The 14,427-nt window shown below is 31.9% G+C and overlaps 1 protein-coding gene across 1 annotated transcript; it reads right to left on the minus strand.

The window, feature by feature from the left end:
- Nucleotides 1-31: 31 nt before the first annotated feature.
- On the minus strand, nucleotides 32-6,123 carry LOC126713510 (GDSL esterase/lipase At1g29670-like). The gene is made up of 4 exons (XM_050413267.1): nucleotides 5,597-6,123; nucleotides 3,191-3,424; nucleotides 1,348-1,600; nucleotides 32-497 (listed from the first exon to the last, which is right to left on the minus strand). Exons 1-4 carry the CDS (start codon nucleotides 5,993-5,995, stop codon nucleotides 271-273), a joined length of 1,113 nt encoding a protein of 370 aa, XP_050269224.1. The 5' UTR covers nucleotides 5,996-6,123; the 3' UTR covers nucleotides 32-270.
- Between the last annotated feature and the right edge of the window lie 8,304 nt (nucleotides 6,124-14,427).

The following is a 14,427-nucleotide window of genomic DNA, read 5'->3' on the forward strand; positions in this document are numbered from 1 at the left end:
AGCCTTGGGTTTGAGAGAGAGAGAGAGAGGGTGGGAGAGATCATCCTAGTTAACCTCCAAAACATTCACAAGCCAACTTAGTAAGTACATAAATATAAGGTTCAAGTTCCTAAAGTTGGAAAGAAAATAGCCAACAAAAGGCCTACAAGATTAGAAACACACATTCACTAGAGTCTTATTGGACCACTAAACTAGCTAAACCTTACAAGTTATGTCCCAAATTTTTTATTTTAGACTATGACACAATGAAGCAAGAACTGAAGCTAGAAATTAAACATAAACGTTGGACAGACTCTTTACATTAGTGGGATAAACTTCACTTTTGAGATCAGATTCATAAGCCTTAGCTGCTATTTGAATATTCACAGCTTCTGTTGGATGCAATCCATCGAAGAACACGTGACTGCTCCTGTCTACACAAGCTTGACCACCTCTTTTGCACAACACTCCATTTGTTGATGCAACTTCACAACAAGGTCTCCTCGCGTCCTTGAAACCTGTAAGGCATGAATGAACTTGAATAATTCTTATTCTTCCACAACAAAATATGGAGATTTAATTAAGTCCATAACTGCTACTTCAATTGTCAAAATTAATTTTTAAAATTTGTCAAGAGCCTTGTAATTCAACTAAAAGCTCATGATATTTTTAATGGAGATATCTATGATTCAAATAATTTCACTCCCAACAACTGAATTGCTCTCTTCCTCAATTAATAAAACCAATATCCCTCTATCACTAAAGTTTAAATTAAGAATGGTAGTTTTGAAAATTTGAATATTTTTATGAAAACATAATATTTTAAATGATGTTCCCTTAAAAAGTTGATTTTCCTAAATAGATCTAAAAAAAAAGGGACGAATGGAGTATTAAAAAAATACTATTTAAACTTAATTTAATTTAATTTTTTTTTTTTAATTTAGTCACCTACTATGAAAAATACTTCAATCCAATCCTTTTGTCCAAATATGTTAGCAACTGTTCAAACATTTTTCTTTTTAATAATACTCATCAAATAACAAAATCTATTATATAGAGTATCTTATAAATGCTTTATGTTAAATTTTTAATATTAACAAAAGAATATTTAAACAATGCCATTTGCTAACAAAAAGACCAAATTGATTTAGTTTTACAAAGTGATTTAATTGACAAATTAAATCTTAAAAAAATAAATAACAATTGAAGTAAAAGCAAAAGGATTAAATTAAATTTAAACCAATTAAGAAATAGTTTATCATACTCCAAGTGAGTTGTAAATGTTGCATATATGGGATATAAATACAGTTTTTCTTTCTATTTTATAAGTTTTTGTTAATTAAGAAGAAGAGCAAGTAATATTTTTACCTTTGGAGATGGGATTTCTGATAATATCTCTGATAATCTTATATGAGTTAACAAAAACAAAATTAGAATCAGGCAGATGTGGTTTGATGACATCCACCAGTGACTTCAAGTGAGCGTTGAAGAGGTGAGCCGCCTTGTTGAGACCTTGAACGCAGCCTTTGTGCCTTGGCCGGTTTGCCGCTGCCATAGGACTGCACCCAATTGGGTTTACTGACATTAACACAAACTTTCTGGCCCCCAAATTATACAACTTCTGCATTAACAGTGTTAAAAGAAATATATTAATAAGAATAAAAATATTTTGGTCTTCATTATTGCCAAGTTTTTATCCCAAGAATAGTGGAATGGGGAGATTCAAACCAATTACTTTTACTGTACAAGATGTGGTACCAACTGATTATGCAATCGTTTGGAATTAAATCCAATTAAATTAGAAGAGAGGAAAAAAAAAATAGATTGGCAATTTTACAATGTAAGGATGACATCAATAAAGTTTGAAACTAAAATAAGGTTATGCACCAGACACGACAAGAAATTGGTGCAGATATCCTTGTCTTTTGTAGTGAAATTATTTCTTTTTGGAGTAAATTAAATTTTAAACCTTATATACCCAATTAAACTTAAAAGTTTAAGCCTGTTACAAATTAAACCTTATAGTTTTTTTTTTTTTTTTTTTTTAATTTCAAATCAAACCCTAAAAATCTTTGAAATTCCATCAATTTAAACCCCCAAATAAAATCATAAAATCTGAGGATTTAAATTGATATAACTTAAAAAGTTTAGGGTTCAATGTTAAACTAATTAAATTATAAATTTTAATTTATAATAGTCTTAAAAGATAAGGATTAATTTGAAAATTTTGAAACTATATAATTTGAAACACAACTAAAATACAGGATTTAATTTATTATTATTTTTTATTTATTTATTTATTTTTTTGGCTTGTCGTGATAAAGGCCACTAGAAAAGTTTCCTAAAATCTTGAAGCTAATTAAAGATGTACATATGAAAGGCCTTTCAGCTCTAGCTACCTTCTGTTTACCAAATAATGGACATAACCCATAGCGTTGGCAATGGCAGTTCACATCATAAATTTATAATACGATGTTCCATTACTTCAGCATGAAAGGGACACTTCAATATCTACATTCTATAGCATATTTTTTGGTTACCAACAAAACTTTTCGTTATTTCCTTTAAATTTTATTGAATAAAAAATAAATACAGTCTTCAATGATGTTTTAACTATTATTTTTTATTTTTATAGGTAGATAATGACAAAGGGGAGGACATTGCATTAGATGCTAAAAGCCTTTTCATGGGTTTCGGTTGGTCCAAAGTATTCTATTGGATTCACTTTACGTTGTGTGGTTGTCATTAATTCTCGAATCAAGGCTATTCCAGGCCCAGTGAATTAAAGTTTGGGTGGCCCACCCTCTGTTCATTTAATACTTGGGCCTAATATAGTTTTTTTCCAAACCTGTTACAATTTAAGAAACATCAATTTTATTTAGGTTCCATCATTTAATACCTTTTATTTTTTCTTTCTATGCACCAACCACATAGACATAGTTATGAAAATGTTATAAAAATGAGGTGTTTTGGACTCATTGTTTTTTCAAAAGCATATTTAATTATTTAAAAAAAAAAAAAAAAAAAGTTCAATCTTACATGCATAATATTTTTTGTAATAGTTGAATTGATAAATTTTTTTTAATTCAAGTCTACCACAATTCACAAACATTTGCGATTTTGCTTCCTCAAATAACAATAAGTTGTCAAAAAAAAAAAAATTTGTGCGTGTAGATTTGTAAAATAAAATAAAATTAAAAAAAAAACCAACCTTAATTTGCTGAGACAACGATGATGTGAGGTTGGCAGTGAAGGCTTCAAGACTGACATTGATGCTGGATTTCATGAGGAAGTAGTTGAAGGAGTAATCATTTCCTCCAGTTCCCACAACAAACAAGTAGTTGGGAAGCACCACCCTGCTTCTGTGTCCCAACTGAGCTTCTAGTTCTGGCAAGGTCACCTTCTCAAAGTTTCTAATTTGTTGATTCAGATTTATCACATGCCCCTGAAAATGCCAACACGTTTCAACACATGTTAAAGTTCTGCCTCAGCCCTACAGTATACATCCTTGAGCTATATAACAAGCTATGAAAATTTATTTAATTAACTTGAGCCCTTTTTTGCTTCTTAATCTAGAAGATTAGCATATAAGACACTATTTATATTGCTCAAGAAGTAAGAAAATACGTTGTAAAACAAATGTAAGAGTGTACGTAGAGGATAAAATTCTACACATACTTTAAATGATTTAGCAGCTATATCGAGTGTGTTCTGAGGTAGCAGTTTGCTGAAAGTTTATTTATTAAAAATTTGGATATTGTTATTCTTTCTCTTTTTAAATGTAAGGTTCTACATAATTAAATAAGTTTAACCAAATATCATTAACAATAAATTCTATTATGTACCAATTACCAACTTATTAAAAATATTTTGTATGAATAGGATCAGTTTTTTTTTTTTAATACAAAATAAAAATTTTAGTCTTATATAATTTAAGTGTATATGTGTGAAACTATTTCCTAGATATTTGAATTTCGACCCTTACCCCTCACACTTTACAAGCACTTATACTTATAGAGTGATTACCGCACCAATGATAGGCGCACCAATGATAGGCGGTGGTAAGAGATAAACTATTTAAATTGTGTTTAGAAGTAACAATTTACTAAAAGTTAATTTATTGAAATTTGAATATAGTTATTTTTGGAAAAAAAAAAAAGGTTTTACCTAATTAAATAAGTTTAATCATTTTCTCAAAAAATAACAATAATAATAAGTTTAACCAAATATTCATCAGCAATAAATTCTTGTACGGGCCTTAAGGGATGGTCTTCTATTAGCTAAGGAGATGGGATTAAGTAATCTCATCATTGAGTTAGACGCCTTAAGTATTGTTTTACTCATGAATAGCAATACCGATAATTTGTTAATGGAGCCGTTGCTTACTGACTGCAGGAACCTGGTGAAAGAGTTTCCCAACATGCAGATAATCCACAGCTATAGGGAAGCTAACCAATGCGCTGATGCGTTGGCTAAATTTGGAGCTAATAGCCTAGACTCTTTTGTAATCTTTTTGTACCCGCCGCCTGTGGTGGATATTTTGCTAGCAGCTGATAAAGCTTGCGTTCGTTGTAACAGAATTATAAACTCCTAAGTTTAATGTTATTTCTTTGTTGACCAAAAAAAAAAAAATAAAATAAATTCTTGTACCAACTACCAACTTATTTGATATGAATGGGGATCATTTGTCATCATCCTAGTCTCACCTCATGCTGCTGCTACTGTGCTACACCTGCAATAGTTCTTACTAGTCAACCTCAAGAATAAGGCTACCTATTAAAAATATTTTGTATGACCAGGATTTTTTTTTTTTTTTTTACAAAATAAAAATTTTAGTCTAGTCTAATTTAAGTGTATAGGTGTATGAAATTCTTTTTTAGAGACTTGAACCTCAGTCCTTACTTTTCACACTTCACAAACACTTATACTTATGAAGTATCACGCCAAAAATGCGCAGTGATAAAATATAAACTATTTAGATTGTGTTGAGTAGCCTACCCTTTTAAACAATGATAGCTCTAGAAATTTTTTTCATAGTATTTCTTAAAAATTATAAATTATATAATTTAATAAAAAAGAAATTCATATATTGACAACAACAACAATATTGACAATAACAACAATAAAAAAAAACATGCAAATACATATAGTTTGCAATTATTTTCTACAAGTTTTCATATTTTGAAATCAATGCATGATAGTCTTATTATCAATGCTATAAGCTACCTCTCTTTCAATATACACAATCAAGCAATCATTCATCCATTGAATGTAGAACAAATTATAGAACAAAATTTAATTTTATTGGCATAAAAAAAAAAAAAAAAAAAAAAAAAAAAAAAAAAAAAAAAAGAATGTTCCCAAGTTTTTTTTGAGAGGTAGACAAATAAATTTTTTAAAAATTATTATATAAAAAAGAAAAAAATTCAAGACCATCTGGCCTTAAGGTGGCGCCGGCCCTGCTTTTAAACTCATGAAAAGTTCTTGATTTTTTGGGTGTTCACACAGCAATAATTAATGGTTGCTATAATAACATATTACACCAATCAACATGGACCATCTAGATGTCCATATGCCAAAAAAAGAAGAAAATGAAAAAGAAGAAAATAAATGTTACCGCAAGAAAGCCAGTGTCATCTAGTATACCAGAGGCACCAGAAGCGAAATTGACACCGTGAACAATTTTACTTCCCTTAGTATTGGGGTCAGCAAAAGCTGGAATCAAGGAGGGAAGCTTAAGGTGGTCACCAAGAAGGTCAATCACATTCTTCCCATTTGTGAACCTTCCCGAAGGCCCAAGTGGGAAATCTACTCCATATGGCAAGTAGTCAGCCTTAGCCAATGAGTTCTGCAGGAAGTTGTTGTTGCCATTATCAACCAGAGAGCTTCCAAAAACAAACAACCCTTTGATCTCAGCTCCTTTCTTAGAGACACTCGGATGGGAAGTGCATGTGGAAGAATAAGCAAGGAGAGAGAGGCATAAGAAGATGAGTTTTGAAGGTGTCTCTCTAGTCATTTTGTGGAGCAGGCCGGCCTGGTGGGTTTTGTTTTTTTGGTTTGAAGTTTGAACTAATAATGTGTCAAAATGAGAAGGGATGTGATGGTTGCAAAGAGGATGAGTTATATGGTTGCATTTGCAAAGAAGACTGACGCTGTATGCTTTATAGAGTCACACTCACACCTGCAACGAAAATGAATTGTGCAAGCTCTGTTTTGGTCATGGAAAGTTTAGTAAATTCCAATTTTGTCCAATTTTTTTTTTTTTTTTTTTTAAAGTGAAATCAAATCCTGTGCATCAAAAACAATAGAGCAGCTCCAAAAATCTCTTAAACGTGACTTAGGGTTGTTAGAATTATGTGCCCTCAAAAACAATACTGTGCATTTTTATTTTATGATAAAATTCTATTTTCACATTCATAATTTTTATAGGTATATTTCATTGTTTAAATGTGGCATGTGATGTCACCTCTGTAGGAAAATTCATGTTAATGGTTAAGGAACCAAAGACAGGGAGTAATGATTTTTCATATATTATTAAATTGTTCTAGACTGTGGATATTAATTGAATATTACCATTGAAGCCTACACTTGTTGTGCTGCTATATGATAGGATGATTTACTCCATCATTGAAGTAGTGACTTTAAGCAAACAAGTGGGTGTAATGTAACAAGTACATACACTGAATTGGATCCGATCAAGAACAACTTATGGAGTGATCATTGTTATTTAAAAGGTTGTTCTATCGCAATTTTTTTATTGTCCTCAAACATGAGGGGTTTGTGTATATTTATTTATTATGCACATAACTTTGACAATATCAACTGGTGATGCCATTTTTAAAGGCTATATACAGACACGTTGGGTTATGTATGTAATGAGTAAAATATATAAATGCTCAACAATGAATCCACCAGTCTCTAAAGAAGATAGTATATTCAGTTGATTTTCATATTGAAGTTGGACTCAAAACAAAACCGGCCGGTGACATTTTTCAAAAATGTTTTTTCATATATATAATATTGTATATATTTGTATATATATATATATATATATTTAAAGAGTTTTTATAAATATTTTGGAGTCCAATAGAAATTATGAAATCAAGAAATTAAGGGTCACATAAGCTAGGGACATGACAATGATATTTATCCAGTCCTAGTGGCTTGTGGGAATATAGTATGGTGGAAGGACATAGATATAAAATTGTATGAAATGGGACCTCATTTGTAATTCTCTAATCTTCAGGGGTCAATTGCAATGTGTTGATGGACATTATAGCAATATGTAAAAGTTCAGATATTTTCTTGATATGATTGAGAAAATTAAGAAATAATTTTGGAAAGAGTTTCAAGATAAGTCAATAACGTTCAAAAAGTTATTGATAAAAAATCCTACGGCTGAAGATTAGGATTCCTAAGGATCCCACGTCCAATCTCTCTCTAGGATTTTAGAAGTCTACTATAAAATAAGATTTTATAATATCATATTTAGTGGTTGGCCATCAGAACTACTGTGTGATACTGCAGTCTTCTGAAAACTCAAAAGAAATAGAGAGAGAGACGTGAATACCTTGGGAGGCAACACGCTTGGGTTGCTAAGAGAGGTACGTAATTTTGTTCTATTTAGAATCCAAGGTTGTGTGGTACAACGATCTTTAAATGAAAATATGATTTTTGTTTTATATTGCTTCTGCAAAAGTTTTCAAGGGTTTGTTTAAGTACCTTTGGTTTGATTACATAAAACCTTAATCACTTCATGGGTTGACGGGCTAAATTTCTCAGGACTTCTTGATCGGTTGAACTAGTGACAAGAGGTGTCAAGCAAAACTTCCAACATCTTAGTAGCAATCTTAACAGCACTTTGACATTCTAAATGCACTAAACTTAGACAGTTTTATTCATGATTTTCCAACCTAAACTCTCAAAACCTAGCATATAAGTTAAATAATACATAAATTCTTAAGTTTATATCATCCAAGTAAAATAATACATAAATTCTAAATTTTATTTAGTACAAGTTTCATAAATTTTCTCATTAACACAAAAATAATGAGGGAAAAAAACTTGATGTTGTTGTGGATGATATCAAGTCAATTATCAACCTCCATGTGAAAATAATACATATCAAGTTAATAACTTGATGTTTGATTAGGAACGTGATTAGGTTTTTGAGTGATGCAGCATGATGAACATGAATATGATGATGTATAATAAAAATGTAGTCGTACAATCTTTTCTTTATTGTGGAAATAAATTGCTAGGTCAAACCATATTAAAATGTTTTTTCTTTCTTTATTTCATTATATTCTTTCACTCACTCTCAATCAGAATATAAAACCTAACGCAAATTAATATTAGGACCCTCCTAAAAAATTAAGGCATCCAATGACCAAAGAATTAACACCAACATGTTGGGAATCCATCTGTTTCGCAACATATGAACACATTAAATGGCATATCTCTCCATAAAAAATTTAAAAAAAAAAAAAAAAATGACATATCTCCAACAACGCCTTCCACTTGTACTATGCAGGAACAAGTCAATATATACGAGCAGGTGGGACTGAGATTCATGAAATTGCAAATGAAGGATGAAATTGAAAGTTTAAAACATTTGTTTACCCCCAAAAAAAAAAAATCACTTTTAATCTCAGTCTTCTAAATTAAAATTTTCTTTTTTCAACTTTTCTCTTTACATGGTGCACCAGATCAAATCCGAGAAAATGTGCAGTTTTAGAAAATACTCATAATGACCGTTCAAAATTTTGTGAAGGACAATAAAGTGTTGCCCATTAATGAATGAAGAAGCCAAGGCCATAGGCATGCCTGAGCCTGAACACACGAACACCATTTTTTTTCTGTAAGGGTATCCATAATTTAATCCCCATTATTGAGGCCAAAACTATAAGAAGATACCCTTTTTATACTGAACAATTTAATGTGATTTAGGTTTCCATAAGGTTATACCACTGGCAGAGCCAGGGGAGAGCGAGAGAGGCAAGTGCCCCCCTAACCTCCCCAAAAACTCCTATATAACGTACCTACAAAGCAACTTGCCTCTGACAAAATTTTTCTATCTCAACTTTGCCCCCAGCATAAATAAGAAGACTTCTCTGCTTCTAAAAGAAAGCAATCTAATGTTCTATATAAGTATATAGCAAAGTTCAATGGCCCCACATAAGACTAAAAGTATTGTCCTTTTGACAAATTTCCAAACTACTAACAGTAAATAATGAATTTACACAATTTTTTTCATAACAAATTTCACAATTGTCAGTACAATACTATATAGTATATACAATATTACTCACGATAAAGTTCACAATTGCTGAACATTCAATTTTCATTTAGGCACACCACTTACACTACTTTATTGTTGTTGAGGGCCATTTGTGAGAATCCAGGCGGAAAGAAAGAAAGCCCAATAACAAGGGCAACAAAGAATTGATAGCAGACAGCAAAAATCATTAGGCCCAAGCGGCAGGACTAATGGATTAAAGGCCCAAGAAATAAACGAATGGGTCTTGAAGAGGCAAGTGGGCTCAAAGAAGCCCGGAAAGAGAGAAATAGCATCTCATGGGCAGTATATGAGGTAGAAAAGCGAGAAAGAGCCGTTGCAGGCCCAAAGTAATGTAAACTAAGAAAGTAAGGGGTTTATGGCAGGCCTATAAATCCCAAGGATGAGAATAAAGTTATTGGGCCAAGGAAGCCCAATGAAGTTAGTAAAAAGCCCATGAGAGTGTAGAATTAATAAAAGGACCGAGGAAGCCCAAAGAAAGTAAAACGGGCCGAGGATGCCCAAAGGAAAGTCAAAAGGGACATAGGAGCCCATAAATAAAAGCAAAACAGTGGCCATGCCAAGCCACTGAGAGAAGGAATATATGGCTGGCCTAAAAGAGACCCAGCAGGATTAAGTTATTATAGTAGGAATAACAAAACGACATTGCAAAAAATAAAAGAAACCAAGGAATGGGTCAAGGAAATGTGAGACCCATCATCAAATAAAGCCCAGCTCCTGAGTGGAGCGGGAAAACAAAGAGCAACCCACATAAGAGGTCAAAAATACGGACGGCAAGCCTCCAGACCACAGCAGACGAATGGGCATCAGGCAAGTTTTGGACATACATGGAATGAAGGCACGCACAAGGCCTAGGCACCACCAGCCTGTACCTAGCCAATACAGGGCATGGTGAGGTCGGGTGGTCAGAGGATCAGAGGGCATGGTTTGGTGGTGGGGAAAGGGGAAGAATCTATTTTTATGGTTCCGGCTCAGGCTCTTTCGGGGAGGTGTCCTGCTGGGATGGCTTACTACCCAAAAGAGGCAAGCTGAGTTAGAACTATTAGGTGCATGCCACGAGGGATAGGGAGAGAGAAATAACCCAGACCGTAGCAGGAAAGGGTGCCACGGCAGACTAGCAAACAAAATACACTTCCTTGTCTGGTGATGGGAGGACGACACATAGATGGAACAGTGATGGTCGGCTAGTACACCCAGACCAGACAGAGGGAGTTGAGGGTTAAAACAGTAAAATCGGGTCACGACAGGCACTATAAAAGGAGGGTCTTGCCGTGAACAGGGAAAGAACGACGGAACTTGGATTGAAAGAGAGAAAACTTAAAAGAAATAATAAAAGAAAACGAAGTGAGAAGAAAGAAAGAAATAGTGAGAATTAGAAAGGTGGGCATGCACCGGTAGATTAGTCTCTTCTCTCCCTCATGAAATCCGGCCCTCTATAAGAAAAACTCGAAAGCACCTACACAGAAAACCACTCAGGCCCGTTTCCCTCAGGACTGTTAACCTCTACGGCAGAACTCTTTCCTGAGAGATTGATTGCTTTGAGGAAGGACGTTCTCTCCTTTGTGGTTCTGCTCCCATGGATTGAATTTCCAGTCGATTTCCTCTAGTATTCTGATTAACCCATGATTATAAACATTTGATGTTCTCTGTTATTCTTTTTCTTTCTTTTCCATAAAAAGAAAACAAATAGTATTGTTATTGTAATTGATGTTAAGGGCTATTTGGTCAATTCCCCATTAAAGTGGCTAGATATTTTCTGTTTATTTCATTATTATTATGTCTGTCTGCCACGATTTGTCTGAAACAATTTCGCTTGCCGTGAACACGTCCCTGGCAGATTTGGCCTAGTTTGCGCACAAGCCGGACCAACTTAAACTGAAGCTGGGCTAATCCCGACTCTCTTATCCAGAAAACTTGGGCTTATTGCAGCAGAAGGCAGCCCAACACCACTAGCACAGCCCACCCCCTTACAATTGTCTACCAGTTATATAATTCACAATGTCAACTAGTAAAAATACTAACTCTCCTCTTGGTGGGTTCTACATAATCATTATTTTTTTATTAAAAAAAAATGGCCTACTTATATTCATATATACCACTAAAACCATAGCCTCCACTCTTTTTCTTATTTTTTAGTTTTTAATTTTTTTTACTATAATCCAAATTTAAACTGCTTAAAAGAATAGAGAAAAAATGTTGAATTCAACATTATTTTTTAATAGCATTCAAGGCGGTGAGGATACAAAATTACTAGTACATTGTTATACTCTTAACACTTTTACAATAATTTATTTTAAGAAATAAAATTGATAGTTTAAACTCTATTTATTTAGATTAATCCCCAAATTACATTAATATATATTTGTGTAACTAGTTTGCTATTAATATCAATTAATTTTTTTAAGATTAATTTTTCTTTCAACTTGCCCCCCTAAACTGAATTCTTGGCTCCGCCACTAGTTATACTGTTATAGTATTAATTAACAAGTTACAACACTATCTATGTACTAGTAATGTGTAGAGGGAACTAGTCCTACATGAGCAAATGTCACGGGATTTATTACAAAAAATGTGAAAATGATAGTTCAAAATTTTGTGAAGGGTGCATGTGGCACATTCTAAACTAGTGACCAAGACATAAAATACTTATGCCATGTACACAATTTTCTTTTTTCACGGTAAATTTCACAATTACTAAGTTGGTTGACTATGAGGGGTGGATACAACTAATTATGAGCTCGGCATTATTTGACAGCATAGCAGTATATAGGTCCTTTTGCAACTCGTTAATTTGTAACACAACTTGTAACACCCCAATTTGTTATTGCATTACTAAGAGATTTGGAGTTCAAACCTTATTTACACTAAAAACTAATTAATGTCTTAGTTTAATGATAAAGAACAATTATCATAAAGCGGACAACATAGGTTCAAACTTCACTTACACCAAAAATTAATTTGTATCTTGACCTAATGATATAGAACAATTATTATAAAACACACTTGTAAGTTAAAATTATAGGAAATGCTAACAAATGCTCTTAGAACAATGTTTAATAATCTATTTAAAGAAATTTTTTATGAGAAAAAAAAAACAATTAATATTTTGAAAGTATTTTTCATTTCCTATAAGAGTGATGTGAAAACTTTTCTAAAATAAATTGTTAACTATTGCTTTCAAAGACTAGCATGACCTTCAAATTATATTTTATATCTCACAAAAGGAAAAACAGATCCTCGTATACCATGGGCGGCGTTACTTTATGCTCAGGGGGTTCAACTGAACCCCCTGACTTGAATTTTTTTTTTTTTTAATTTTATATATAAAATTTTTTTACTAGTATAATTTACCTGAAGATATGTTTGTACATTCTAACTTAAATTTTGCACACCCTAACCACATATTAGCCCAAACCAAAATCAAACAACAACATAGATCACAGGTCTCTCTAAAAGTAAAAAGAAAATATTTGTAAGTCGTAGGTGTCTCTCTTTATTATAAATTGATATTATATATGTGTGAGTGTGTGTCTAATAGTGATTGTGTGTGTTATTTTTTATTATGTTATTTGTGTGAATTGTGATGTATGTGAATGTGTGTTGTGTACTACAAATATAATATAACTTTATATAATTTAATAGTTAGAAAATACGGTGTATTTGTTACATGTGTGTATATTATTATCAAGTTATAATAACTTTTTGTTATAAAGTTAATGATTCAAGAATCAAAAATAGTAAAATTAGTAATTGTTTAAGCATTTTATTAGTTATATGTAGATACTTTTTTTTTTTTGAAAAAGTTATATGTAAATACTTAATGTATTATTTATGTATAGATGAATGTGGTTGTGTGGGCCAATTTAATACAGTGACAATGGGTTGAGTTTTGTCATTTAATTTAAAATATTTTTTATAAAAAAAATGACAAATAAATAATGACAACTTCATAAAAATTAAAAATGTTATACAGACTTAGTAAAATAAAATGGTCACACTTACCAACATTGACAAAAAATAATGACAATTGATAATAAACTATCTTGTAATGATTTTAAAATATAAAAACTCAGAAGAAAATTATAGAACTTCATATATTTGTGTTTTTTTTTTTTTCCGATAACTCAATATATTCAAATTCTTTTTTTTTTATTATTAAATTTTGTTTAGTTTAAGTTTTTTAATGACCACCTTGAACAAAATTTCTAGAACCGTCTCTGTCCTATACTTATAATACGTACTGACTTCTTGGACTTATCTTTTCCGTGTTATTGAAATACCGACAAAGGTTACCGACAGTCTTCGAGAAAACTAATTACCTACCATTTATGTGAAAAAAAAAAAAAAAAAAAAAAAAAATTGTATCATATCGGTGCATTCCAAATGAATCGGGACTCCCTTGTTGGTCCAAAAAACCAAGTAAAGAAAGCATACAAAATGCTTCAATTCAAGCAGTCATGGAAATTGAGTTGAAGGGTTAAGATTGTAAATGTAGGCATGGGCAGGTAGGGTTTGACGGTGAGTAGTTGGGCGAGTTATTAGGATCATAAAGGAGAGTGTCTGGTGGAGCACGACAGTGATACTGCAAAAACCTGGAACTTGGAACCTACTCCATACGTTATCAATACATGGGGGGTGATGATGCATAGAATAGTCAGACTCCTATCAAGGAAACAGAACATTATATATATATATATATATATATGGGCAAAAATATACTTTCGGTCCTTATATTTTGGATCAATTCTTATTTTGGTAATATAGTCCCTAAAAAAAGAAAATCGATTTTATTTTGGTCTCTGTCATCAACCCACTAACAGAAACCTCCTACATGGTAGATAAAGTGCTTTGCTTGCTGACATGGCATTGACGTGGCCATTAAAATATTATTTAAAAAAATTATTTGGCATTTTTTAAATACCATGTTAGCATTTTAATTTTAAAAAAAGCCATATTATAAAATTTATAAAAAAAAAAAGAAATTAAATTTTAAAAAAACCTTAAATCTAATTTAATTAAAATTATTTTAAAAAAACATAAATAATTATCTTTTTAATTCATTTTCTTTTTCTTCAACCTCATCAGAGATTAGATTTTAAAACATCTCTAAATTCTCTCTATCTCTAATTCTCTCTCTCTCTCTCTCTCTC

This window comes from Quercus robur, chromosome 2, assembly GCF_932294415.1.
Source record: "Quercus robur chromosome 2, dhQueRobu3.1, whole genome shotgun sequence".
NCBI classification, from domain to species: domain Eukaryota; kingdom Viridiplantae; phylum Streptophyta; class Magnoliopsida; order Fagales; family Fagaceae; genus Quercus; species Quercus robur.